This window comes from Clytia hemisphaerica, unplaced genomic scaffold (assembly GCF_902728285.1).
Source record: "Clytia hemisphaerica strain Z4C2 unplaced genomic scaffold, Clytia hemisphaerica genome assembly, whole genome shotgun sequence".
Classification (NCBI taxonomy): Eukaryota; Metazoa; Cnidaria; class Hydrozoa; order Leptothecata; family Clytiidae; genus Clytia; species Clytia hemisphaerica.
This window is the reverse complement of record NW_027104599.1, coordinates 175,716-203,525: the sequence shown is the minus strand read 5'-3', so window position 1 is coordinate 203,525 and position 27,810 is coordinate 175,716. Positions and strand designations below refer to the sequence as shown.

Here is a 27,810-nt window from a genome sequence, read left to right as displayed (position 1 = left end):
TTATTCCCCGACCACACTGGGCCCAGAGGACAAACGTTTGGAAATAGGGAGTTGGGAGAACAACAAGATAGTATTTCTTACATTTTTTGTATTATTAAGGCATTAGTAGAGCTCTAGGGTCACATTACATGAGTTAGAAAATAGTAAACTTCAAATTTTGACTTTCTTTTGAGATTTTTCATGAAAATTGAGATTTGTAGCTTGGAAAATGCAGGCAAAATTTGAACTTTTAAACCGCTAAGTGTCACATCGAAACTCCAGCATTTTTGGAAAGGTTAGTGTCTGTAGTTTTCAAAACATATATGGTTTGATATGTGGGGACTTAGCGGTTTTTGAGATATTTGGACATTTGTGGTTACCTTAAGCATTTTCCCTTTAGAATATAATGTCTCTAAAGGTTATCACACAAAAGAACTGATTTACAAGCTGAATTTAGATCAGAATCTTCAAAAATATGCATTTTTCACTTTTTTCGATTTTTCATCAAAATGTGGTTTTCAGTCAACTTTGGAGCCACATAACTTGAGTTACAGATCAGATACAGACTTGAAACTTTGGCATCTTATCAGAAATTTATTCAAGATTCCATAAATCATATTATCAAAGCAAAATTTTAACTTTCGTTTTTTCCCTATTTCCACCTCTGGGCCCACTGTGCCGACGAAGCTTTCCCCGATAATGTAAATATATTCATATTGCGCGCCATCCCTTGATTACTTTGTAAGAAATAATTACCGAAGGCTATATCACCTTCTATCGAGAGTTATTGATTTGATTCTTATAAAGTATATGCTTATAAGAAAAATAAATATGCTCATATTGCCTGCCATCTATTGTTTACTTTGTAAGAACTAATTACCGAAGGGTGTATCACCGTCTATCAAGAGTTACTAATTTGATTCTTATAAAGTATATGCTTATAGGAAAAATAAATATGCTCATATTGTCTGCCATCTATTGTTTACTTTGTAAGAACTAATTACCGAAAGGTATATCACCGTCTATCAAGAGTTATTGATGTGATTCTTATAAAATATATGCTTATAAGAAAAATAAATATGCTCATATTGTGCGCCATCCCTTGTTTACTTTGTAAGAACTAATTACCGAAAGGTCGAAAGGTATATCACAGTCTATCAAGAGTTATTGATTTGATTCTTATAAAATATATGCTTATAAGAAAAATAAATATGCTCATATTGTGCGCCATCCCTTGTTTACTTTGTAAGAACTAATTACCGAAAGGTATATCACAGTCTATCAAGAGTTATTGATTTGATTCTTATAAAGTGTATGCTTATAAGAAAAATAAATATGCTCATATTGTGCGCCATCCCTTGTTTACTTTGTAAGAACTAATTACCGAAGGGTATATCACCATTTATCAAGAGTTATTGATTTGATTCTTATAAAGTGTATGCTTATAAGAAAATAAAGAAAAAATCCAAACTGTGAAGCTAACTGAAGCTAAAGACACAAAGATATATGACGTAATCCAAAGAAAACCCGCGAAAATCGTCCCATCGTCCGTGGTTATACGAACGTGTAAAATGTAAATTAAGCTTAGTAAGTTCGTCCACCGTATCGAGTAATTTCGTTTTCTAAATTTTCGTCCGAGGACACCGCCGCTGAATGCCTATCGTAATACTTTCGCTAAGGCGAAATTAATAAAAATTAGGTTATTAAAAGTGCAAGTAAAATGATAAAATGAGACGAAGTATAAGGACAAAATCAAAATAATCAAACTATCAAATTAACTTTTCAGCGTTTTCTGGATATTCAAGAGACCTCTTAAACGTTCATTCCATAAGTACTCCCTTTCAGACAAAGAGTACTTTCCTCTAGAGTACATGTTTTCAAGGTACTGAACTGAGAAATCAGTTTTCTCTTTACCAACACTACAAGTTTTCGAGTGTTCCAAAACTGCCGAGGTTCGTGATTTTTGGAAATGTTCCTTAAACCTTTGACCAAATTTTGTGGTAGTTTCACCAACATAGAGTGATAAGCACGAGCACGATATGTAATGATATAATATTCTTGAGTTTAACATGAGAATATATTCCCTCCATCTTTGTTCTTAAGATAGAAATGTGATTGAGACATTGCGCGATAAAATTCTTACAGTTTGTCTCCACAGGTTAAATTTCAGAGAAAACTAAATTGTGGTGTTCACCGTATGAAGCTTATGATCCTCCACAATATTCCAAAACTTGTTTTTCCAAGTTCGTGATTTCGTGATTATAAGATTTTAAAGTGCGTGATAACGTGATCGGAGAAACCAACGTGATCAACGTGATCGCGATAGAAAGAAAATTTAACTCGTGATAACGTAATTTGGAATTATTTTTGCGTGATTGCGTGATTTGAAGGATGACTGGTGACCTCTATACAGTACAAGTTACCAAACATCCCAATACATCCTTGCAGATTTGCCCCCCCCCTCCTCGTACTTTGGTAGACTTTCTCAGAATTGGCTGTATTGAAATTAATGATAGTTAGATACCACCTGTAGAGAGCTTAATACCATACAGTTGTATTAGAAGCAAACGACCTCTGAGGTAATTAATGGAGCTTAAAGTCTTTTATAAAGTAAGGATGGAAATCCAATTTGATTTGACATCTTTTTTATAGATGCATTGCCGAATGGCCTTACTCTAGATTCAAATGTACAACGCAACGATCAAAAGAAAAAATCATTCGAGTATAAAAAATTTAATCACGCTTCAAAATTAAATCAAGCATGTTTTTAAAATTTCTGGTAGTTTTTTTTCCTTATTTTGTGTGGTTTTACGACGTTCTGTGCAGTTAGTGCGAAAGAGGCATCAGCATCTACCGTGGCATTTGAATGTGAACCACCTTGCAAACATGGAAATTGCACCGATTCTAATACTTGCACCTGTGCTGTGGGTTATATTGGAAAGATATGTGATGAAGGTATTTTTATGGTTTTAATTTCTTTTCAGTGCCATGGTTTCAAATAGACCTTTGGGAAGGTGGAGAATGCAGACCTTTAGAAAATGTATTTCCTCTGGAGTATCTCTTCTGCATTCGAAGCCAACCAAATTGCACTGCTTGACTTGAATGATTGAGATGTCACTTAAATCCCTAATAAAAATTGCTTTGTATTACCTCGAATAAACGCCCGAGACGTACGTCATTTTGGAGGGGATTGTTCGAGGCGGGCGTTTAAAAGAAAGGGACCTTAAATATATATTTTTTGAGAGAAAATTACACCTCGTTTAGCTATTTCTTCAAGATTTATGTGAATAAGAAATCCTGGTTGCAGACTTTTTATTGTGTCAAGGTTGCTTTTATTAGCAAATATATCGCTCACTTCGTAAACTCCCTATAAAGCCACAATTCCTTTACAGGGTGTTTATTTGAAGGGAGCATATTGTTGAATTCAAGAAATTTTCTTTGAATTTCAAGCTTATTTTCTAGAGGCTAATACTATCAATCTCTCTTATATCTTTTCTAGGTGAAGATGACGAAATGAATGAAATAGTTGCCACCGCAAAAATAGTGGTCGGTGTGGTATTTGCAGTTATAATTCTTCTATGTATCGGATGCACCGCAAGATTTATTTACAAAAGAACGGACTGCCGTAAAAGTTTTTAAGATTTTTAGATCTCAAAATCCGACCCGGTGAATTTTTACTATTTTTATAGCGAGTGAGAACATTGAGACAGGGGTGTTCTAAATTTATAAGGTCTTGACTTAATCTTCTTTACCAGAAAGTTAATAACAAGAACAATTTTATAAGAACATTTAGGCTCAGTTTTGGCCAAAACCTAAGAACCAATTAGGACCAGTTTAAGCCTAGATTCTAGAATTCGCTCAATTCGTGGGGCGCGGAAGTGGGAGGGGGCCATCCACATAGTACGTACGCACTAAGATGTCAAAAATCGAGTACCCCCTGTACACAAGCGTACGCAAATAGCTATACCTCCCTAGCAAGTACGTACTTTTTCATTCGTTTGTGTAAGGTTATATAACTCTGGCTAAAAAAGAGAATTTTAACTTAAAATGGAAATAAATTAAAGTCAAGGTGTTGCCTTGAAGAAAAAACATAGATTTTTATTGCAAAAACATATGGTCACCTCGTTTAAAATTGGAACCTAACATCAATATTTGAGAGTTGATTACTTTACCATGATTTGAATGAATCATCACTGAGATTTCAAGTATTGCGAGGTTCAATACCAGAAAAACTTGTTGTTAATATTTCGGTCATCGAAGCCTTATGTTCTTGTATAGTTTATTTTTATAAAAATATGCAGTTTTAATCTTTAAGCCCCAGGATGACTGAAAAACTTTAGAGAGAGTTCACAGAAACTTATAAGCAATACCATTTTCAGTTAACGTTTCAAGGCCCATCTTTCGAGTCTCTAGCGATGACATATATACATAGGAAATATGGCGAATTCTGGACCCTTTTCTGACCATTTTAGGGGGTTTAATTGACGGAATTTTAAACAAAACCTAATTTTTTGTTATCTACTTCGACTGATTTTTCAGATAAATGAGTCAAAATCTTGTTTGAAATATGACGTCATAGTAAAATGCGCCAAAATGTGTTCAAATCTTTCCAATTGACTGCGGGTTTTTTTCTGGTAGTTCTTGGGCTCATACCGGCTCATAGATATGAAAGCTACAAGCTGAGTTTCAGCCACATACTATTTCATTCAATATTAAAGCTTATTCTTCGAGACTTTATGTGGTTTAATTTTAAGTACGTTTTGAGGTTTAATGGTACCTTAAGTCGATATTTTGAGAACTGATTAGTTTACCTTATATGGACTTTGATTCTTATTTTCATATAAGCCGTCGTTTAGTTGCTTGATGTTTTCAGTGCTATCTTATGCAACATAATTTAACTTTAGTACCTTAAGTGGAGTTTAATGTTCACTAAAATTTTATAACCATGAGTTTACAAAAACCCTCTAGGAAAATGAAAGAAAAGAGTTAATTGAAAAAGGACCGATTCGCGAAAATAGACCCCGTGAATAAAATTAGATTATTTTTGAAAAAAAATTGTCTCGTGAAAATATCTGCTCGCGAAAGTTTATCCACTTAAGGTATAATGCTCCATGAAAATGAAAAGATTTTCCCTCTAATTCCCTCTCTATGACAATATAAGCAACTGTTTCGCAGTTAGTCACTTTTTTTTGAGTTATTACTCTGACTAAGTATTGAATGTGGGAGTGCGTAGTGCTGGAATAAAGATTAAAGAAACGGTTATTTCTTACTAGAACTTTCCTGCTCACGCATTCAGATAAAAAAAGACTCTCATCGCACTCAAACCATCATATCCATTACTAGCACACAAATAGGAGTGGGTTATACAGGGTGATTTTTCAAAAAATGTCAAACTAAATTTTTTTGAGGTCTAAATTATAAGTGTAGACAGGAACAAATATATTTTTTGAACAAAAATGAAGAAAAAAATGTGGGAAGCCTTTTTGTAGACTAAGGTTTGTGCCCTCAAATCAATCTTTTTCCATTTACCCAACTACCCAAATTATGTTGGAAATGAGACACACAATGATGAATTCCGCTCAAATTTGGCACATTCACTTCTCAGGGACAGAAATAAAGTATATCAAACCATTTATTCGAGAAATATAATTTTGGACATTTTTGGCGTAGCCCAAAGGCTTTACGCAGGCAAAAAAAGAGGAAGGCTTGACTATAAAGGCGAGAAAACATTCTTTCCTGCTTAAATTTGGCACATTACCTCTTCAGGTGAAGATTTGTCAGTGTAAATTGTGAAATCTTAAAAATTTTATTTTTCCTACCTAGAGGGAGTGACTTGACAACCTTTTATTTCTATGATCTTGAACAACAGAAAATCCATCAAAATTTATGTTTGTGAATTGTAAGCACTTCTTTTATATCTGAAATAATGTAAATTCTCGTAGAACTGCCGACAATTTGCTCTATGTGATAAAAACACTTTCCTTAATTTAGCACTACCTCAGTGAAGTTCAGAAGACGTAAAAAGGGATCTGAAAGCGGAAAATTGAAACTTTTACATGAATTTCGACTCTGAAAGGCTTCAAAACTGTTCTTGGATCAAGAATACCAATTTCTAGAGGGAATTTCAATTGAATTACACGATTTATGAATGAGCCCTAGCCCGTCTATATTTCCCCTTTACGGACATCGAAACAATTACTTACGAAATAACGAATTTACTTTGGGAAATATCCTCAGGATTCGTCAAGATAAATATCAAAAATATCATTCCAAAGTTTTCTAGAGCTACCCAATCCTTTTTGCCCTTTTTGGGGTTTGGCCACGCCCTGAAACGTCGATAATGAAATTTTTAAATAATACTGACAAAATGGTATTATGGTATCCTCATCCTCCCTTACACCTTTTAAGTATTGCCAAAGAAATTTTTTCTTTCAAAAAGTTTGAGAAAGAAGATTTTTCATAAACATTTGTTAACTTATACATTTTTTGAAACGCTTTATTATGAAGCTCAAATTACAATATTGCTCCCATGGAATCTTCTTCAGGGTGTCGTGACTTATATACACTTGAAGCACGGATGACCACCGTTTTTATCTATGTACGTTGACATTATTCATTACATAAAAACTCGTCATTACATAAAAACTCGTTCTTACAGGAGAAAAGTTTTGGTACATAAATTTGCTAACTCTCCCATTTTTCCCATCAAAAAACTCAAAGTTTTGGTCAAGAAAAGTTGTAGAAATCATAATTGTTGTAAAATATCTTACAATTTTTCCCACCTCAAAAGAAGTTCCTTGAAAGTTGTTAAGATGTGAAAAATAGAAAGACTTGAACTAGGTCAGTGGATTTTAAATGGTGAGGTCATTTTTACATGGGATGGTGTAGCTGTAAATCATTTTCTTATCTTGTATATACAGCTCGGTCTACTTATACTTAACTTATTGTCATGGTAAAGTCATTCAAAATAATCAAAACTTTATAACATTAAAATCATCAAAGATATCTAAAGAAATACTTTTGTTATTTTTCTGAGGGCGTGTTTTTTCGTTTTTCAATGACAATCCTTGTGCGTCGAGAGCGTTTTTAGCCAAAAAAGTCTGGAGAAAATTTTCTCCGTCAGCGTTTAATAATGGTCGTCTCCGTCTCCGTAGTCACTCATATTCTACTACAATACAATAAACAAAATGATACCGCGTTAACCTAGAGAATTTTTGCTCCTTCAATAATTTGCAAAAGTAGGTAGTTCTAAAACATCTTGTATACATGCAGCATCGAACAATTAAAAAATAATCCTCATAGATAATAGATGCACATGATGTGTTTTTAAGCAATCTAGACATTCTAAATCTCAAAAGTTTTCTCTTGAGCGAAACTCTTGAAACGCCGCACCGGGTAAGGCAGGTACGTCGCTCGTCGTAACCGATTTTTGCTAACATAAATGGTCAGTGCTAAATAAAATCAAAATTTTCAAAAGAATTGTGTGACCAAACAAGGCAAACTTGGCTAACAATAGCGTATTAAGGTCGTTTTTCAGTCATAAAAGAGCAAAAATTGTCGAAAAATTTCGCGCTCCCTTCGTTCGCGTTTTTGTCTTCGATACATTTCCTTCCATGAGATTGGGGTCAAACATTGGGATTGGCGTCCTCTGGTTGTACTATCGCTCCACCCCTTCGAAGCTTGTTTTGAAGTATACGGCTTCTCAAACCATGATTGCCCCAACCTCGATTTAAAATTAAAAAATAATTCTTAAGGGTCTGCGAGGCCCACCCTAAAATAAGAGGGTAGTTCTTTATGACTTTGGCGCGGCAGACCTAAAACATTGCTTTATTTTAGCTCAAATAGATGTAAAAGATCCCTTAAAAGGTCGACCCTATCGAGAATAAGGTCACAAAACTGCAGAAAACTTCATATTGACGAAAATGTTTGGCATAAGAATAGGTCAAACTGCTTAAAGGAAACCATAAAAAGGTAATATTTAGCCCAATAAGGTCACAATCGTTTTAACCAAAGATATAAAAGCAAAATTGGTGCGTGAACGTGAAAATGGTTTTTTTCACGCGTGAATACGTGAATTGGCAAAATTTTGTGCGTGAATACGTGAATTGAGGGTCCACTGGGGGGCCTCCTAGATGCTTGTAAACTCTGTTCAGAGACGACTTGAAATGATTTTCTTATATATGACGGCGTAGACGTACTTTGTACGTACAATTGAATATTTCTCTTCGTTAGATTAGTCTAAACAAGAATAAGCACATACTTGAGATCCGAGCGTGTAGATGCCGTAGATCTTACCACGCGCTTGTTTTGATGCTTAATTGTCTTTTTCTACACCCCTGTCTCTGTGTCCCAGTGGGTGTGAAACATCCAGTGGGGTGAGATGTGAAAAATCTGAAATTCACTGGGGTGCAAAATATTTCCCGAAAAGTTGAGTGGGGTGACCAATTTTTGCTTGATTATCACTGGGGTGAAAAAAATCTTTCTGAAAGTTTATTCTGAGGTAAAGCAGTGCTAGTCAAATTGTTGAATTATAAAATGTAGTGCGGAGTCGTTGTTACACTATCTGAGGCTACTGGGAATTTATTTTTCAACTGCGTTGAAACGGTGAGGTATAGGACTCATCATAAAAACAAAAAAAACATCATCCATTACTAACAATAGGGCAATATACCTCGATTGGGAGACGAATCCCGTTTGGGAGACGTCTCCCAAAGGGGAAACGATTTTGCAAGAGCGACATTCATTCAACGTCCATACAACGTCAATCTTGAAGTGAAAAAGGGGGGAAATTGGGGCAAAAAGGGAAGCTAAAACCTGAATCAATGGAAAGATAAATGAATGTATCAACTTTTGACCAAATGAATTTAAAATTGACCGACAAAATTTTTAAATATTCTACTTTGAAAATTTGTCATAAGCTTTTCCAAGCAAGAATATTTAAAAAAAACGGTTTGTTTTGATTTCGTAAATCGATTTGATTGGTTTAGAAAAAACAATCGAGATGGTCGAAACACATAAATAAAAGGAGAAATCAGAACACACAACAATTCTCTCTCTCGAAAAATTTTTCTCGTTTGTTTTAAACTAACTCCAAACAAAAGAAAAGTGTCATGTCAATATTGCAATTATAATTTTTTTTCCCGCTCAAAAAAAACTCTTCTTGAAAAAAAAATGTGTGTTGATTTGTTGTGTGTTAAAATTTTTTTTTTTTTAATTTCGCTTAGCGAAAGTATTACGATAGCCTTCCGTGTGTCTGGCTGGCGAGACATTTTTTAGGGCGCAAATTATGGCGTGGGCGTTTGGCTGCGGGCGTACTACGGCAAATATTCTAAAGGTGGACTCACTCACAAAGATAAAAAGTGATAAAAAACAGGGCTTTTCTTAATAAATAAAATACGCTAGTGCAAGAAGTGTAACCAAGCCTTCGTAAACATACCTGGTCGTAAACATTCATCGTGAGAACTTTTTTTTAATGGCTGCTTGATTGCACATGCTTTTGAAACTTGCTGCTGCTGTATAAATTTTTATCATATTGTCTGGTCTTTTGTAGAGTGTTTAAAGAGGTTTAATATTTGTTTACTACTAAGTATTTTATGTTTGTGTAGTTAGTGAATGCACCAATAAATTGATCATGCTCAGTAAGTATACAAAAAGAGCTAATTTTCCAAACAAACAACAACATTATTAACCCTCTCTTCTCTTCTTCACCAAAACTACAAACAGCACAGGTATGATCTTTTTTTCTTTTTTTCACCAGATAGTTATGTGTTAATAGTGACACCAGTTGTGACAAACAGTAAGTTTTAGCAAGTACCGTGAAGTCGGGTAACTTGCATCAGAGTGGAGGGTAACTGGCACAGCCATCAAATGACTGACCAATCAAAGCAGCAAAATTTCAAAACAAATGCAATACGCAGCTCCGCTTGCAGCTCTAGCCTACCATTTTTGTTTTGATTTAACTTTGTATTTTAATGAACTGTATTTTAATGACCAAATAGGTCATTCATTCATTTGAGGGCTATGCGTATGCAAGTTACCCGATCTCACGGTATTTCTTAGAAATCATGTCAATTGAAATTCAGCAACCATTTTTGTCTAATCGAAACGACCCTGCCTAGACACTGCCGTACATTGTCATTGTACGGTGATTTACGGTGGGTAAGGTGGGGTGTACAGATAATACAGCAGATTTCAAATTAACCTATTTTCATCGCCGTACAAAGCATTTAGATCCAGCCCCATCGTACACCACCGCACAATGTACAGCGGCCCCTCGTTAATGATGACAGTTTTTTATCCGATGAAGTTTGATTGGTGTTCGATGAGTTTGGTTAGTAAAAGTTCCAACTTTTCCTCCTCGATGGGATGATAGATGTTGGCTCGCTCTTTAAGCTTTAGCGTGGGCGTCTGCTAATAAGCCTTCGGAATGTAAAAAGAATGGGCAACAAGGTAATAAATCAAACTAATCGAGCTTCAATCAAACTTCACCGATCTTGATACACCTTTTGCTAATTAGAATTTTCATTTTGAACCATGGTACGTTGTCTGTATAAGATTCCCATTTCCGCACTAAGATTCTTGTTACTTTTCTGGAATCTTTCCCCTATATATTTTTCACAGGATAATCGGAAAGAGATTGGGGAGGGTTTGTTTAATGGGATGCAGTTTAAAGCAGTTATAAAGGAGTCAAAGTTTAATCTCAAGGAGTATTATTTCTTTAAAGCTTAAAGTTGGCTAGTTTTTACCCTGCAATTTTCTAGTCCAGAAGCTGGAGCTGGAGCTCAACTACACTCATTTTTGTTATAAGCATAACGTTTATAAGCATACTGAAGCTCAAATTTACAGAAAAATTAAGCATACCTTGAGGCTCAGCCAAAGAAATTTTCAGAATCATAATTTCCCAAACTTCAGAAAATAACAGAAGAATGAAGAAGAGAATTACAAACAAAATTCGAAAAATTGGTGATTTTATTTTGTTTAATCTCTTATAAATAACACAACTTGGTCTCTTAAGAATGTACACTACCTAAACTTACATAATTTTTTTACCAAGCATAGGGTTAAGCATAATTTGAGTCTCAATATTGAGATTTACTTAAGCATAGTCAGCTTCAGCCGAAATTTACCGTATGCTTATAAAAAAAATGAGTGTCCTCAACTGCTTTTTGCCTCTAATGGGCTCTTCCAGAAAATGTCTGTACATGGGGGTGGGGGAGGGTAGTGAAAAATCTACAAAATTTGTCCTGGGCCTTGTCCTGGGGGGATTAAACTTGCTCTCGATGGGATCAACTGATGCTTGTCCGGGGCGGGGGGGGGGTTGGACCTGCTGTCACAATGTCCAGGGGGGGGTTCCAAAAAATGTTATATCCTTCACCCCCCCCCCCATATTCAATTTTTTTCTGGAAAAGTCCAATGATTTTGATGGTGGTGGGCTATCATTCATATCAGAAAGCGAAGATAGTATACAACAGATTTTTCTGACTAGCCATTTTTCTCAATTTTAGATACATTCTACTGTTTGTAAAAAGAAGTTGATATAAACTTTGCGCAAGTGAAAGAAGTCTTTATCACAAGTTCCTTCAAAGCACAAAATGAGGTTTCTGGCATCAAAGAATGAAAAGTTCATTTTTTCTTCTTCGTTTTCAAAAAAATTTAAAATTATTTTTCTCAAGTATATTGCAGTTCTCTGAATTATTCTGAATTGAAAGATTTTGTTTACGCTTTATAGAATAGAATTCTTTAGTCGCATTTTTAAAGGAATCTTTTTTTTAATGGATTGAGATTTTTCATTAAAAAAACAGGGTATCTAATCTATGACCTGTGTGTACAATACATTGTGTATATTTTGTGTAACGCTTCATTCAAAATGCATAATGCTGCAGGAGTCACGTTTCACGCGTCTTCGTCGTTGATGTTCAAGTATTATGCGAAATTTTCGACTTTAAGTCGTCTTGTTCATTTTGTTTTGAGAGTTTGTTGTTGCTTGATCAAAAATTAATTTCTCCTTACCTTTCGCGCGCCAAATTCTTACGGAAGCACCCCTGTCCGAGAAAAGCTTTCTTTTGTTTTCAGAAAAAACTCTTTGTTTTCTCGCTACGCAAGTTTCTGCGTAGCTAGCCGGGGATTCTATAAGGCCGGAACACCGGATTCTTCCAGTCGTTTATACAAACTAATATTATCCCGTAACAATTATCGTATTATCATATAACGCCCATACTACTGCATTACACGCATTATAAACGACTCCAGTCTGCCCAATCGGAAGACTTTGCCCTATTGACTAGAATTAACTGCATAAATTAAAAGTATTTTCTCGTATACTCATAATTGTATGTTCTATGGATAAAGTAAAAGTGGATTATGTAAGAACATTTCTCTGAAAGTTATGGAGACTATGAACTTTAATTTAAAATGTAGTGTTTTAAGATGTAGTGACTAAGGAGGCCCAACCATGGTTTGCGCCGACGGGGAAAATTCTTGTGTAGGCTATAATCACTCCTTTTTTACGAATTTGCAACTTTGAAAATTTACAAAGGGGAAAAAAAACAATTTCAACTAATTTATTTATGTCCTATCAAAGTTTTCATGCTTCATTTTTATTTAACCCAACAACTTGCATGTTCATCAATTTTTCTCTAGTCATCAAGCCTACCTGAAGATCATCATTATTTTCGCTTTTGATTTACGAACTTGAATGATCGACCCACGACCGACCTATATTTTGAGAAAAGCTTGACTGAAAAACGGAAAAACATTTTGCTCTTGCCTTTTCATTAAAGATAGGGACTTTCATACATATCGGATATATTCTACAAAAAAATTGAGCTTTTTTGTGCACTGGATTTCGTAAGAGAAGGGGAGATTCTAGTGGGGTGAACCTTTTGATGTGAGAATTCTACTGGGGTACGTCAAAATCATAAAATTTTCGTATCTTTCAATGGGGTCATTTTCAATTACAGTATTTCAGTGGGGTGAGTGATTTATCTACTGGGGTGAAAAAATGAGCGATTTTTGGGAATATTTTTCACTGGGGTGACGAGTGGGGTGGATCCCACTGGGTCACAGAGGCAGGGGTGTTTTTCTAGTTGTCATTGTTTTTTATTGTTCTTTACTTCATTTTGAGAGTACGAATATAACAGTCGACAAATCGTAACAATCGAGTTTATCAGCCCTCCCTCATGAGTGGTCGTTATGGCGAAATAGAGGGCTTCTCGTGGTGTGATACATAAGTCGAACACATACATGGAAAAAAATCTCTTCGAGTTAAGGGATTTTCGAGTTTCGGAGTACTTTTGATATAGTGTATGCACTACAAGGGTCTTCAATAAGCTGGATACACTGTAAGGGTGTGTTAGGGGACTGCTGAATTGCAAGTCTGATGGACAAAAATGTCAGTTGAAAAAAAGAACTTGGTCAGGAAACGCAAGCAAAAAGGTTGAATTTTTGTCACGTGATCAAAACGAATGGGCTCTTTTTGCTGGGTGACATCACAACAGCCACTCCATTTCAAAAAATTATTGACCAATCTCTGACGTCATTGTTGATTATGTGATCAGAACGACTGGGTAAAAGAATCTCAAAAAAACTTAAATCTCACTTCCAGACTAGATTTGTTATTCAATTACCATTGCTGACAGTAAAGATCTGTTCCCGTTATACTATCAAAACGAGAGCCGAGGATCCACCACCAAAAATGTACTTGCAATTACGGTTTTTTGTTGAAAATTCCAGAAATTGACTTGGCGCCAGATCCGATTGTGAAGGTCGTGTGAAGATTTTATCAGCGAGTTCTAGCGAGTTTTTTCTGTGTGGTCTTCTTCATATCTGTGATCATTTATTTTTGACTCAATTTTGTCCTTCATGACTTTGTACAAGTACGAAGTAGCTTGGTCTTTAGAAGTGTTATTATAAAACTATGAAAGGAATGCCATTTTAACCCTATTTTTATCAGGGGGGGGTGTTTTCCACCAGGCTGGCACTCTTTTGCTAATAGCTCACTGAAAAAAATATTTAACACTCTGAAAGTTTTTGACTTTTAATATAATCCTATTAGCAGAATGTATACCAAATTTTACAATTATACATCGACCAGATCAGGTTTTATGACTTTTTTTGTGCAGGCATATCATAAAATCCAGCTAAAACCCTGTAAAATTCCAAAATCTTAAGTTTATCATAATTTTTGATCTAGGCATCCAACCAACTTCAAATTTTGACAGGTTTTAGGTAACAATAATAATATTTAAAAAATATTTAAAAAAATTTCAAAAACTGCTGACGTCATCAAACATGACGTCATAGTTTTTTGAAAAAATTTGCTCATTTTCTGCACGGATTTTAAACGTGAATTTTATGAGTATGTTAAAAACCGGCGAATATGTTAAAGATATTCTGTTTGGCTTTTAGAAATTTAAAACAGAATTGGAAAATCTTCATTTTTTCAACTTTAATTGCTATTTTATTGAATAGTACTTTTTCATTGGTCAGCGATAATTGTGGAACTTTGTGATGACGTCATCACATTTATAATGACGTCATCAACCCAAATTTTTTTCTATGAACTCCTTATATGAAAGAGAACATTTCTGCCAAATTTCAAGTCCATATCTTTTCTAGATCAAAAGTTATGCAAAGCTGGTGGAAAACACCCCCCCTTGAGAATACAAAATCCGAAAAAGCCTGATAATAATAGGGTTAAGAGCATTTTCAATTATAAATTGTCAATAACCCCCAAGTAAGGCTCACTCCTTTCACAAAAATGCCGTTTTATGCTTGAGACGTATGTACTAAATGTTAAATCTAGTCTGAATTAGGATCCCAACCTAAGAATGTTGTAAGAATATTTTAGGATGCTTTTCCCAAAAAAATTAAGAATATCTATGATGAAATGGATTTACACCATTCTTATATAAAAAAAGCGTGTATGATTTCTTTTTTGGCTTGAATGTTTTTAACTTTAAGGGCTCTGACCATAGTGAATTTTTCATAATTGCCGTGTTTAAAATGTGTTTTCTGACTGATGCAACCAACAAAACTATGGCATGTTATACATTTTCTGTTAGACAAACTATTCCTGAATCTGAAAATTCAAAAATTGCATTGAAAAAAATTGATGAAGAAGAAAATGAAGACTTTTGCGAGGAAGAGTATTTCAACTTTGAAGAGCTTAGTTTCGGCGAAGAAAAAACATTTTGAAAAAATTTTCGCAATAGATGGTGTATCTTTTACCGAACAATAAAAATTTCTGCGGAAAATTTTTGTAAATGCTTCTTTGTCTCGAAATCTTCAAATTAGTGGTTTTTCATAAATTTTTCGTCTGGATTTTGCTTAAAAAAACAGTCATAACTTTTGACACATCTTTTAAGAAAAATTTTCCGCAAAATTTAAAATAGTTCAATTCATTGCGGACAGTTTGAAAAAAGTTCGAAACAAAAAGGTTAATTACCCATTAAAACTTAGCACTTTTTATAAAAGAAGGTGATGCAACATATTATTAACGTTTTTTTTAAGTTCATAACGTCATTATTGCAAATAAGTTCTTAATTAATCTTAAGGGGTTTGATTAAAAAGCAATTTATAAAGGCAATTCTTTGTTAAAAGTGTTAAAGAATCTAAAACATAACTTTTATGTTCAGATACTAAAATCAATTTTCTGACTATGGTCAGAGCCCTTAAGTTTTTATGTGTTGTTTCTAAATACACCTTTTCGACCGTAGCCGCCAATTGCCACGCGGGTATTTTTTTGTCCGTTTAGAATTTGAGGATGAAATATTCTTAACGTATTCTTACTTTTTTAGACTTGACTTTTATACAAACATGAGAAATGATCAATTAGTACTGAGCAATGTTTTACCCGTACGCATTTTAGGGTTAAAGGGTTAAGTATCATTCGATTTACTTTAATAGGTACTACCAGCCCTCCAACTAATTTAACATAAATCGTGTATTTGTTTACTCTTAGAGATGTATAAGAGAGAGATAATCGAGCCCTTATTAGACCCTCATTTTCTCTTTTTGTATTTTACTAGTTGTATCAATCTGAAAGTGTTTTCGGTTTTCGAAGAAGGAGTATAATATTTCGTTTTCTGTGGTACGTATGGTATCCTGTTCAACCTTCTGGTGTTTTCTTGTTGTTGTTGCAATTTGCTAGAATATCCTTTCAAGCGGTTATGTAAGATTAGTAACTCAAACTTTAGGTTATCCAACTTTGGTATTTTAGAATCTCAATTCCTGGTGATGGTGTAACTTTAAAATAGCTATCCAGTTTTATCAGCCTAGCATTGGGCCTTCATTAGCATGTTGCTGTCCGTGGTGCTATATGTCCGTTTTTCAAAGAAGCCTTTTCAATTCAAGTTCATTTTTGGAAGAAACGGCGCTTTGTTACTTTTCGAGTCGCTGAGCCTTCACGCCCTCTGGGCTTCTCATTCTTAGTTTTAAACCCATGCTAGCGGAAAGGATGTTTTAATGATCATCAAGTTCAAGCAAAACAAATAGTGACACTCAATCTCGTACAACTATGTTTTTCATAAAGACGTTTGATTACTTTAAGAAGGGAAATGTCATGTGATCTTCTCTGAAAGCTGTAGCACCCCTTTCTCAGTGTCAGTGACCAGTGAGGAAACTTTTAGCAAGTGAGGATAATTAAGCAATCACTTGTTTATTTATGAAGGTATTTTTCATCACGTACGATGAACGTAAAATGTGTTCCTACCCTTTCTCTGTGACATTGGGCTCTATATGTCACGATAAAGCTCTATTACTCCAGAGTGTACCTCGAGTGTATCTCAGTGTAGTACGGCAATGCATTTTGAAATTCCCGTAGATATTGGGTTTGTATCTAAATTTAAGTTTCAGAACTGTTTTTTCTCCATTCAGTTTTTTTAAAGTAGCCTATTGCCAAGTATTGTCAAGAAGTGACTGGCAAAAAAAATTTGAAAATCCTTCTTAGACCTTTAAAAACGGATGCTGACTACGAGTTTAGTTGCCGACTACCCTTATAGCTGAGAAAGTAAAAAATGAAGGTAGAGGCTCAAACGAAAATAACTTCTGACACAAAAATGTTTATTTTCTATGTAGTTTTTTTATTGAAATTTTCAAAACTTAGGCCATAGGAGCCTCTGAAAGTCAAAAGGGGATCAATTTTTGAATTTCTAAAAAGTGTTGCAGCAGTGGACGTGTCAAGTCTGATCCAATAAAAATAAGAGGAATTGTGAAGAGTAATCTTGAGTGATATCCAAAAAATAAACAAAAGCATTTGCTTTGAAGATAAATCATAAGATGTCACTATTCCTCAAGAACTTTTATCGATGGTGTCTCTAAATAAAACTAGCCTACAATCAGTGCCATAATATATTATTGGCACTTTTGGCTAATTTACAATTTTTCGAAAATTGAAGTTCGAGCGAGAATGTCAATTTCAGGCCTTCAACTTGATTTCATTGATTATTTCGATCTGGGAAGGACTTATTGGTATATTTCAAGCCCTACTGGACCATTTTTGAACTTTTGGATCCTCAGATCCTAAGGTCCGAAGTCTTAAGTCTAGCGTTTAAATTCAGATTTAAAATCTACCCTTTGAACCTACTTTAGAGCACTTGCAAATCGATTGTGGTTTCAAAACACCCCGGTGAATCTCCCTTTTGTGCCAAGTATTTTGTCACTGATTGTAGATGCCTTTTAAGATTTATTCTTCGTTTAAGGATTTGACCTATATTAGGGTTTTTTTGTGTTAAAGTTCATCTGCAATTTTCATCTTCTGAAAACCTTGTTTTTTTCATTCATTTTCTAGTTTGTTTTTGATCCGTTTAGCTGATTAGGGGAGATATATCTTTTGACCTAAACACGTGAATGAATATATTTGGATGTTTTTCGGATGACTTTTGAATTTCTTATGGATGTATTTAAGATTCCATCACCACATCAAGATATAAAGGCGCGTAATTTGAGGGCTTATCAATATCAGACAGATTTCTTCATTTTCATTTGTTTAAGGTTCCGACAAAGCAGGCTCCGTGGTTGAAGCTTAGCTTACGTGTGACATTTTTGTTCTCAGTTTTGATGTGTAGATGAATTAGTTTCTGAACATAGTCCGTATAAAAAACCCTGGTCTGGAAGCTTATTGTTTTAACTTTTTGTTAGCTTTTTCCTTTGTTAATATCAAAAGATAAAATCGATTTGCTCAGTTTTTGATCACGTTACCAAGTATTCGGCTTGGGATTGGTTTAGGATTTAATCACATGATCAAAAAGTTAGCAAGACAAACTAATTTCTCAAATTCAAGTTCAAGAAAGAAAAAATGGAAAGAAACAAAAGGCTTCCAGACCGGGGTTTATTATAAGGCTATGGTCTAGAAGAACTACTCAACCTTTGTTTGTGAAACATCGGAGAAGCAAATCAGAAGCTCTCTCATAGTCTTCAATGGAGGTAACGCTATTTTAGTGAAAGTATTTACAAGAACCAGATGAGGCTCAGCTGTACTTATATTTTTTGGCAATTTGTGCCTCAAATTGTTCTTACCCTGTTCTTTCTAGGGTAAAAGAAAGAGATTTTAGGTTTGATGCCCAATTGGCACGAAAGGATGTTTTGTGAATAAATGGAGATATACGTGCGAAGGTTAATATAAGTTTGCGTTAAATTTAGGAATTAGTTTTAGAAAGACTTTCCCATGAAAAAGTAAAATGGAACGAAACTTTTGTTTCATATTTTGCCGATATCATTTCCTCTGCTAGCATAAAGGTTGATCTAAAAAACTTTTTCAACAAAAACTTGAGATGGAAAGCAAATGGAAATTTGAAGGGACCCTTTCTGCCAAAATATTCTTGAACAAAATTCAAAAATATTAAAGAAAAGTTAAAAGACCACTTTTTAAATATTTACTGACATCAAAGTAAAACAATTTTCAAAAAAGATTTTGATTACATTATTTTTGTCTCCCGTTCAATACGCGTTTTATTTTACAGACCAGCCTCAATTTGTACTTTTGGCCTAGTTTAGGGATGATTTTGGATAACTCCTAGGATTGAAAATGCTATCGAATTAAAATTTATTAACAATAAAACTTAATATCAAATTTTTAAGGAGATTGGCCAACTGGATATGACGAAATTGAGCATCCAAGGTATAATACTGACCATTGAGCAGGGGGAGGGTCTTTTTTTCAAAGATGTCCCGCATTTAAAAAAAGGAGGATGCTCGAATAAAGGTTTATTTCCGTTGATATAGTATTTAATACAGTCATTTTGTTCCCTATTACTCTCATACTGGCATAAAACTCTCATTCAGTCACTGGGACAGGAGAGAGTATATTAGGTGTTAACGGATTTTTATTCTCTAGATTATCTTAGCCGCGCTTAAAATAATGAGGGGAAATTTCAACTTACTTTTAGAAGGGAATAATAAATTATGGAAAGTTATTGTTTAAAAAAATTGTCGTCCAAAATAATGCAATATTCATAAGTCCACAATAAGTTGAAGAATAAAACAATCACGTTTTCACAAAGGGAATTCATATAATCAAAGGATTTTCTGGACCTTTTTTTTTACTAAAAAGGGTATAAAATCTTCAAATTGCAAAAAAAAAAACAGTAAACTTTTGGTAAATTAAATTTATAAGTTGAAGTGAAAAACGGCAAACTTCTGAAGACTTGGAGAAGCACTTCGTTCATGTTATTCATCAAAATACATTTGCCATGGAGGTAGATAATTTTGCTTTAATTCTTTTTTTTTTACTTTTTACCCACAGAAGGAAAAAAAATTGCTGTCGAAATCCTTCTGGGGATAAAAATTATATTGTTCCAAGCTTTAAAAAACTATTGCGAATGGTGGCTTTTCACATAGAATTTCGAATGGGGATGAAATTAAAGTCCATTTCCCAGTGGGGGCTGAAATTTTTGGGTATTTTTACCAACGGTGACGAAATTTAACTAAAATTTTAATATGGAGCTGGGATCCCTGCGGGTCTGTGACACAGGGGCGATGTTTTTGGCAAGCTTTAATTTTTAAAATCTGGAAGAAGACCCAGATTCACTGCTTAATTTAAAGGCCGAAGAGGCTAGAATTGGTTTCCTTGGATGGGAAATAATGATGCTTTATTCACCTTGGTTTGTTTTTGTCACCGGGGAACTGAGATAGGGGTGTCCTTATAAGTAAATAGTTTGATTCTTGCTGTTGGGTATACTTTGTTTAAAGCGTATAGACAACCTAAATCATTCATACATGAATTTTGAATGTAAATGGTTCTTTCTTGAAAGCTCTTCTTCTCTTTATTAAAATTGTATAATACTGATTTAAAACGCTTTGATGTAAGTGAATGGTTTACATTTCTAATGGGAAAATATTTTGCATTTCTATGTACACTTTTTCGACCGTAGTCGCGCGATCAGGCGTGTGCCACTTAATTATTTAATTTACCACACTAAACTCGATCCAATCCCTTTTATACACTTTTTTCTATTGTCTTTAGGTGTAAAAAAGACTGGGACAGTTTAAGGGTGGTAAACGGACAAAAAAAGCCCGCGCGGTAATTATCGGCTACCGTTTAAAAGGTGTATTGCTTTTGCAAGATCAGCACACAGCTTCATAAATTGGATTTAAAGAATCTTTATTCCAAGGATCCTGTTACGAGGATTTCGTTCCCCTTTTAAAGATATTACTTTTGATTTACTAAATAGTCTTACAATTTAATTATGTCTTATTTTATAGCAACTGAGAAATTTCACATTCAAACTCGCCATTCCAACAAATCAAACACTTTGCTCGGCCAATGCAACAAATTTGACCTCATCAACAAACTCAAATTTGTTTCCTAACTGCACGGATAACTTAACCGTCAAATCTACCCCTAACCATCCAATCTTAACACCCAACATGGATGCGAAGACCGCTATTGATGCTTTGTTTTGGATGAAAACAGTTTCAATGGTGTTAGGGATCATCTTCAATATTTTGGTGATTGTGGTACGTGGCAACAAATTTGTGAGACAGCGCAGAATCTCTTCCTACCACTTCATTATTCTACAGGTATAAGCTTTTCTAACAGTAATGAACACTCCTGTCTCACAGCCCCGGTGGAACCTTCATCTTCAGTGGGGATAAAAATCCCTATCGAAATCCCAATGGGTATAGAAATTTTATTGTTCCAAGGTTAAACAAATCCAGTGGGGATGATTTTGGAATGCACTTTTCAGACATTGACTTTCGAGTGGGGATGAAATCAAAGTTAATTTCTTGGTGGGGCTGAAATTTCCAGTGGGGATGGGGTCCCAGTGGGTCTGTGACACGGGTGTTAATGAGTGCTTGAAGTTGTTTCTCCAAAAATTGAAAATAATAGAGGAATTTTTGTGAGCACTAACTTTGGCCAGTAACTAGCTTCGACCTAACTTTTATATTTTTGCGAGAACTGATTTTGGAAAATGACAGGTCTGATTGTCTACACAAGATCAATAAAAAAGGAAATAGTTTAGGAGGCGGGAAAAATTTGAAAACGGCGGAGTATAAGCAGTGGAGGAGGTGTTTACAGTGTTTGTTCCAAACTCTATCGCCACTTTTTCCCGCGTTTACTGACCTTCTGACGGACAATAGCAATACTTGCATTAAAAACAACACACCAAAAATAGTATAAATACTTTGTTAACAGGTTGAAATATATTTAATCATTTCAATCTTTGAAAATTATATCAATAATCTCAATCGTTTATTTTGAATGATTTCAGATCGCGTTGGCAGATCTCATCTACGCATGTCTGCTCTCTTTCGAAGTTGAGAAGCATTTGAATAACTTTGTGTGGGTGCATTCACTGGCAGCGTGTCGTATTGTGTATCCATTGTCGGCAATGTCTGCAGGTGTCCCGATCCTCCTCATGTTGTTACTCGCAATCGAACGTTATCTTGGAGTCATCAATGCATTAACTCACAAACTCCGAACTCGAAGCATTCTTCTAGTTGGTATATTCATTTGGGTTTTTTCGTTTATTGTAATCCTCCCCATTCTCTTTTCACTCAAGATTCATGATCAGTTTGGCGCATGCACAGAAGAAATGGACCCATTATTGGACAAGGTGGTTACTATTTTCTATTTGGTTGTATTCATGTTGATCCCACTGTTGCTAAGCACTTTATTCCACTGTCATATCTACCATTTGTTCGACGTCACACGAAGAAAATGTCGATGCACGTGCAAAGTAAAACGCCACCCGGCCAATTGAATAATAACAGGCTTGAAGGAAATACTTCCGTCGCGTCCTTGATCACCAAGACATCGTCCGTCGCTGGTGATTGCGACACGTACCTTGTGACGGAGAAAATGCAACTGAGTAATAAGCCAAGCTCCGTTGGAAGTACTTGCGATGAAAATGAAGAATTGTGTCCTCAGTCAAAGAAATCAGTCTTGAAAATCGGTGGTAAAACTATCCGTAAGATTTGTCACAGTGGAACTACCATGTGCTACAAGGTACGACATCGCTTAACTGGAATCCGTCACCAGCGTAAAGAGAAAACCAGGCGTTTAAAAGTACAAATTCTGCTGGCAATCACTGTCTGTTTCCTTGTTGTCAATCTACCAACACATCTCTGGCACACTTGTAATCTTTACTTCAAATTCTCCCTTCAAACAAGAATCTACATGATTTTCATCACTGGCTTGGGTTCAATGCATTGTTTTATCAACGGTATCATATACAGTTTAATGGATTACAAATTTCGCAAAGAATTCCGTCTATTGGTTAAAACATTGATCTATGGGAGAGCATACGAAAAGAAATATCAACAAAAAAGACATTCCTACCCTTCCAAGAGCACTCAAATGCATTCTGTCAGTGGGAATCAGTGTTGAAGAGGAGAAAATATAATCTGGTTATCCTGGTAAGATAGTTGAGTGACTTAGCGAAAGATATAGAAAGGCTAAGATACGCCGGGAAAGATATTCGAAAATTGAGAAAAATGAGACATTTTGGGAGAGACGTTGTTGAGTTACGACCCCTCTTATTATTCTAAAATATTGATATTTCAAGAAGAAAACAAAATCAAAACAATATGAATACAATGAACGATTCACATCACTGGGTTGCACCATTTGGGGATTGAAGTGTCACTGGATAAATTTAGATTTCTTCTTGAGATCATCGTTAACTACAAAGGACTACAGATATCATTTCATTGAATGTATATTTAAAGTATTCTAATTTTTAATGAAAATATTCTATATGACAAAAATTCAAAGTTTCTCCAAGATTTCTTTGTCTAAAGGAAAATGTACGTGTACGTCTGGTTACCCAACTTTATTGGCAAAGAAAAATCGAAGATTCCAGTAAAATATTGACAAGACTTTGTAGGGGGGGGGGCATATCATCACCTGTTTAGATATTTCTCAGTGCATCGTACTCTCCAAGCTGGCACAGAGCGTCATAACGACGTCAATCTGACGTTTCAAACGTTCAATTATCGTTAGACAGATGTTAAAATAACGTTTTGTACCCAGTGAGTATTTTAAGACGGTTCGGATAAAATAAAGGTTTTAAATTGCTATATTAGGATGGTAAATTTTTGATGGGTGAGGATTTTAGATACTATTGTTTGAGGCTCAGAAATTCAAGAGATCATCTCTTTTGCACTTAGGGTGATAAAAATCCCTATCGAAATCCCAATGGGTATAGAAATTTTATTGTTCCAAGGTTAAACAAATCCAGTGGGGATGATTTTGGAATGCACTTTTCAGACATTGACTTTCGAGTGGGGATGAAATCAAAGTTAATTTCTTGGTGGGGCTGAAATTTCCAGTGGGAATGGGGTCCCAGTGGGTCTGTGACACGGGTGCTAATGAGTGCTTGAAGTTGTTTCTCCAAAAATTGAAAATAATAGAGGAATTTTTGTGAGCACTAACTTTGGCCAGTAACTAGCTTCGACCTAACTTTTATATTTTTGCGAGAACTGATTTTGGAAAATGACAGGTCTGATTGTCTACACAAGATCAATAAAAAAGGGAATAGTTTAGGAGGCGGGAAAAATTTGAAAACGGCGGAGTATAAGCAGTGGAGGAGGTGTTTACAGTGTTTGTTCCAAACTCTATCGCCACTTTTTCCCGCGTTTACTGACCTTCTGACGGACAATAGCAATACTTGCATTAAAAACAACACACCAAAAATAGTATAAATACTTTGTTAACAGGTTGAAATATATTTAATCATTTCAATCTTTGAAAATTATATCAATAATCTCAATCGTTTATTTTGAATGATTTCAGATCGCGTTGGCAGATCTCATCTACGCATGTCTGCTCTCTTTCGAAGTTGAGAAGCATTTGAATAACTTTGTGTGGGTGCATTCACTGGCAGCGTGTCGTATTGTGTACCCATTGTCGGCAATGTCTGCAGGTGTCCCGATCCTCCTCATGTTGTTACTCGCAATCGAACGTTATCTTGGAGTCATCAATGCATTAACTCACAAACTCCGAACTCGAAGCATTCTTCTAGTTGGTATATTCATTTGGGTTTTTTCGTTTATTGTAATCCTCCCCATTCTCTTTTCACTCAAGATTCATGATCAGTTTGGCGCATGCACAGAAGAAATGGACCCATTATTGGACAAGGTGGTTACTATTTTCTATTGGTTGTATTCATGTTGATCCCACTGTTGCTAAGCACTTTATTCCACTGTCATATCTACCATTTTGTTCGACGTCACACGAAGAAAATGTCGATGCACGTGCAAAGTAAAACGCCACCCGGCCAATTGAATAATAACAGGCTTGAAGGAAATACTTCCGTCGCGTCCTTGATCACCAAGACATCGTCCGTCGCTGGTGATTGCGACACGTACCTTGTGACGGAGAAAATGCAACTGAGTAATAAGCCAAGCTCCGTTGGAAGTACTTGCGATGAAAATGAAGAATTGTGTCCTCAGTCAAAGAAATCAGTCTTGAAAATCGTGGTAAAACTATCCGTAAGATTTGTCACAGTGGAACTACCATGTGCTACAAGGTACGACATCGCTTAACTGGAATCCGTCACCAGCGTAAAGAGAAAACCAGGCGTTTAAAAGTACAAATTCTGCTGGCAATCACTGTCTGTTTCCTTGTTGTCAATCTACCAACACATCTCTGGCACACTTGTAATCTTTACTTCAAATTCTCCCTTCAAACAAGAATCTACATGATTTTCATCACTGGTTTGGGTTCAATGCATTGTTTTATCAACGGTATCATATACAGTTTAATGGATTACAAATTTCGCAAAGAATTCCGTCTATTGGTTAAAACATTGATCTATGGGAGAGCATACGAAAAGAAATATCAACAAAAAAGACATTCCTACCCTTCCAAGAGCACTCAAATGCATTCTGTCAGTGGGAATCAGTGTTGAAGAGGAGAAAATATAATCTGGTTATCCTGGTAAGATAGTTGAGTGACTTAGCGAAAGATATAGAAAGGCTAAGATACGCCGGGAAAGATATTCGAAAATTGAGAAAAAATGAGACATTTTGGGAGAGACGTTGTTGAGTTACGACCCCTCTTATTATTCTAAAATATTGATATTTCAAGAAGAAAACAAAATCAAAACAATATGAATACAATGAACGATTCACATCACTGGGTTGCACCATTTGGGGATTGAAGTGTCACTGGATAAATTTAGATTTCTTCTTGAGATCATCGTTAACTACAAAGGACTACAGATATCATTTCATTGAATGTATATTTAAAGTATTCTAATTTTTAATGAAAATATTCTATATGACAAAAATTCAAAGTTTCTCCAAGATTTCTTTGTCTAAAGGAAAATGTACGTGTACGTCTGGTTACCCAACTTTATTGGCAAAGAAAAATCGAAGATTCCAGTAAAATATTGACAAGACTTTGTAGGGGGGGGGGCATATCATCACCTGTTTAGATATTTCTCAGTGCATCGTACTCTCCAAGCTGGCACAGAGCGTCATAACGACGTCAATCTGACGTTTCAAACGTTCAATTATCGTTAGACAGATGTTAAAATAACGTTTTGTACCCAGTGAGTATTTTAAGACGGTTCGGATAAAATAAAGGTTTTAAATTGCTATATTAGGATGGTAAATTTTTGATGGGTGAGGATTTTAGATACTATTGTTTGAGGCTCAGAAATTCAAGAGATCATCTCTTTTGCACTTAGGGTGATAAAAATCCCTATCGAAATCCCAATGGGTATAGAAATTTTATTGTTCCAAGGTTAAACAAATCCAGTGGGGATGATTTTGGAATGCACTTTTCAGACATTGACTTTCGAGTGGGGATGAAATCAAAGTTAATTTTGGTGGGGCTGAAATTTCCAGTGGGAATGGGGTCCCAGTGGGTCTGTGACACGGGTGCTAATGAGTGCTTGAAGTTGTTTCTCCAAAAATTGAAAATAATAGAGGAATTTTTGTGAGCACTAACTTTGGCCAGTAACTAGCTTCGACCTAACTTTTATATTTTTGCGAGAACTGATTTTGGAAAATGACAGGTCTGATTGTCTACACAAGATCAATAAAAAGGGAATAGTTAGGAGGCGGGAAAAAATTTGAAAACGGCGGAGTATAAGCAGTGGAGGAGGTGTTTACAGTGTTTGTTCCAAACTCTATCGCCACTTTTTCCCGCGTTTACTGACCTTCTGACGGACAATAGCAATACTTGCATTAAAAACAACACACCAAAAATAGTATAAATACTTTGTTAACAGGTTGAAATATATTTAATCATTTCAATCTTTGAAAATTATCAATAATCTCAATCGTTTATTTTGAATGATTTCAGATCGCGTTGGCAGATCTCATCTACGCATGTCTGCTCTCTTTCGAAGTTGAGAAGCATTTGAATAACTTTGTGTGGGTGCATTCACTGGCAGCGTGTCGTATTGTGTACCCATTGTCGGCAATGTCTGCAGGTGTCCCGATCCTCCTCATGTTGTTACTCGCAATCGAACGTTATCTTGGAGTCATCAATGCATTAACTCACAAACTCCGAACTCGAAGCATTCTTCTAGTTGGTATATTCATTTGGGTTTTTTCGTTTATTGTAATCCTCCCCATTCTCTTTTCACTCAAGATTCATGATCAGTTTGGCGCATGCACAGAAGAAATGGACCCATTATTGGACAAGGTGGTTACTATTTTCTATTTGGTTGTATTCATGTTGATCCCACTGTTGCTAAGCACTTTATTCCACTGTCATATCTACCATTTTGTTCGACGTCACACGAAGAAAATGTCGATGCACGTGCAAAGTAAAACGCCACCCGGCCAATTGAATAATAACAGGCTTGAAGGAAATACTTCCGTCGCGTCCTTGATCACCAAGACATCGTCCGTCGCTGGTGATTGCGACACGTACCTTGTGACGGAGAAAATGCAACTGAGTAATAAGCCAAGCTCCGTTGGAAGTACTTGCGATGAAAATGAAGAATTGTGTCCTCAGTCAAAGAAATCAGTCTTGAAAATCGGTGGTAAAACTATCCGTAAGATTTGTCACAGTGGAACTACCATGTGCTACAAGGTACGACATCGCTTAACTGGAATCCGTCACCAGCGTAAAGAGAAAACCAGGCGTTTAAAGTACAAATTCTGCTGGCAATCACTGTCTGTTTCCTTGTTGTCAATCTACCAACACATCTCTGGCACACTTGTAATCTTTACTTCAAATTCTCCCTTCAAACAAGAATCTACATGATTTTCATCACTGGTTTGGGTTCAATGCATTGTTTTATCAACGGTATCATATACAGTTTAATGGATTACAAATTTCGCAAAGAATTCCGTCTATTGGTTAAAACATTGATCTATGGGAGAGCATACGAAAAGAAATATCAACAAAAAAGACATTCCTACCCTTCA

General features: G+C 35.4%; 1 protein-coding gene across 3 annotated transcripts in view; it reads left to right on the top strand.

The window, feature by feature from the left end:
• LOC136824110 (apelin receptor-like) overlaps positions 1 to 23,176 on the top strand; it is a 35,171-nt gene extending 11,995 nt beyond the window's left edge. Inside the window, exons 1-3 of one of the 3 annotated variants that reach the window (XM_067080274.1) lie at positions 18,068 to 18,402; positions 20,680 to 20,997; positions 21,690 to 22,905. In XM_067080274.1, the coding sequence (XP_066936375.1) occupies positions 18,397 to 18,402; positions 20,680 to 20,997; positions 21,690 to 22,181 (816 nt within the window). In that variant the 5' untranslated portion in view covers positions 18,068 to 18,396 and the 3' untranslated portion in view covers positions 22,182 to 22,905. Of the gene's footprint in view, positions 1 to 18,067; positions 18,403 to 19,583; positions 19,674 to 20,679; positions 20,998 to 21,689 lie in introns of those variants that run through there. The other 2 variants (XM_067080275.1, XR_010849094.1) reach the window with 2 other exon arrangements.
• The last annotated feature ends 4,634 nt before the right edge of the window (positions 23,177 to 27,810 follow it).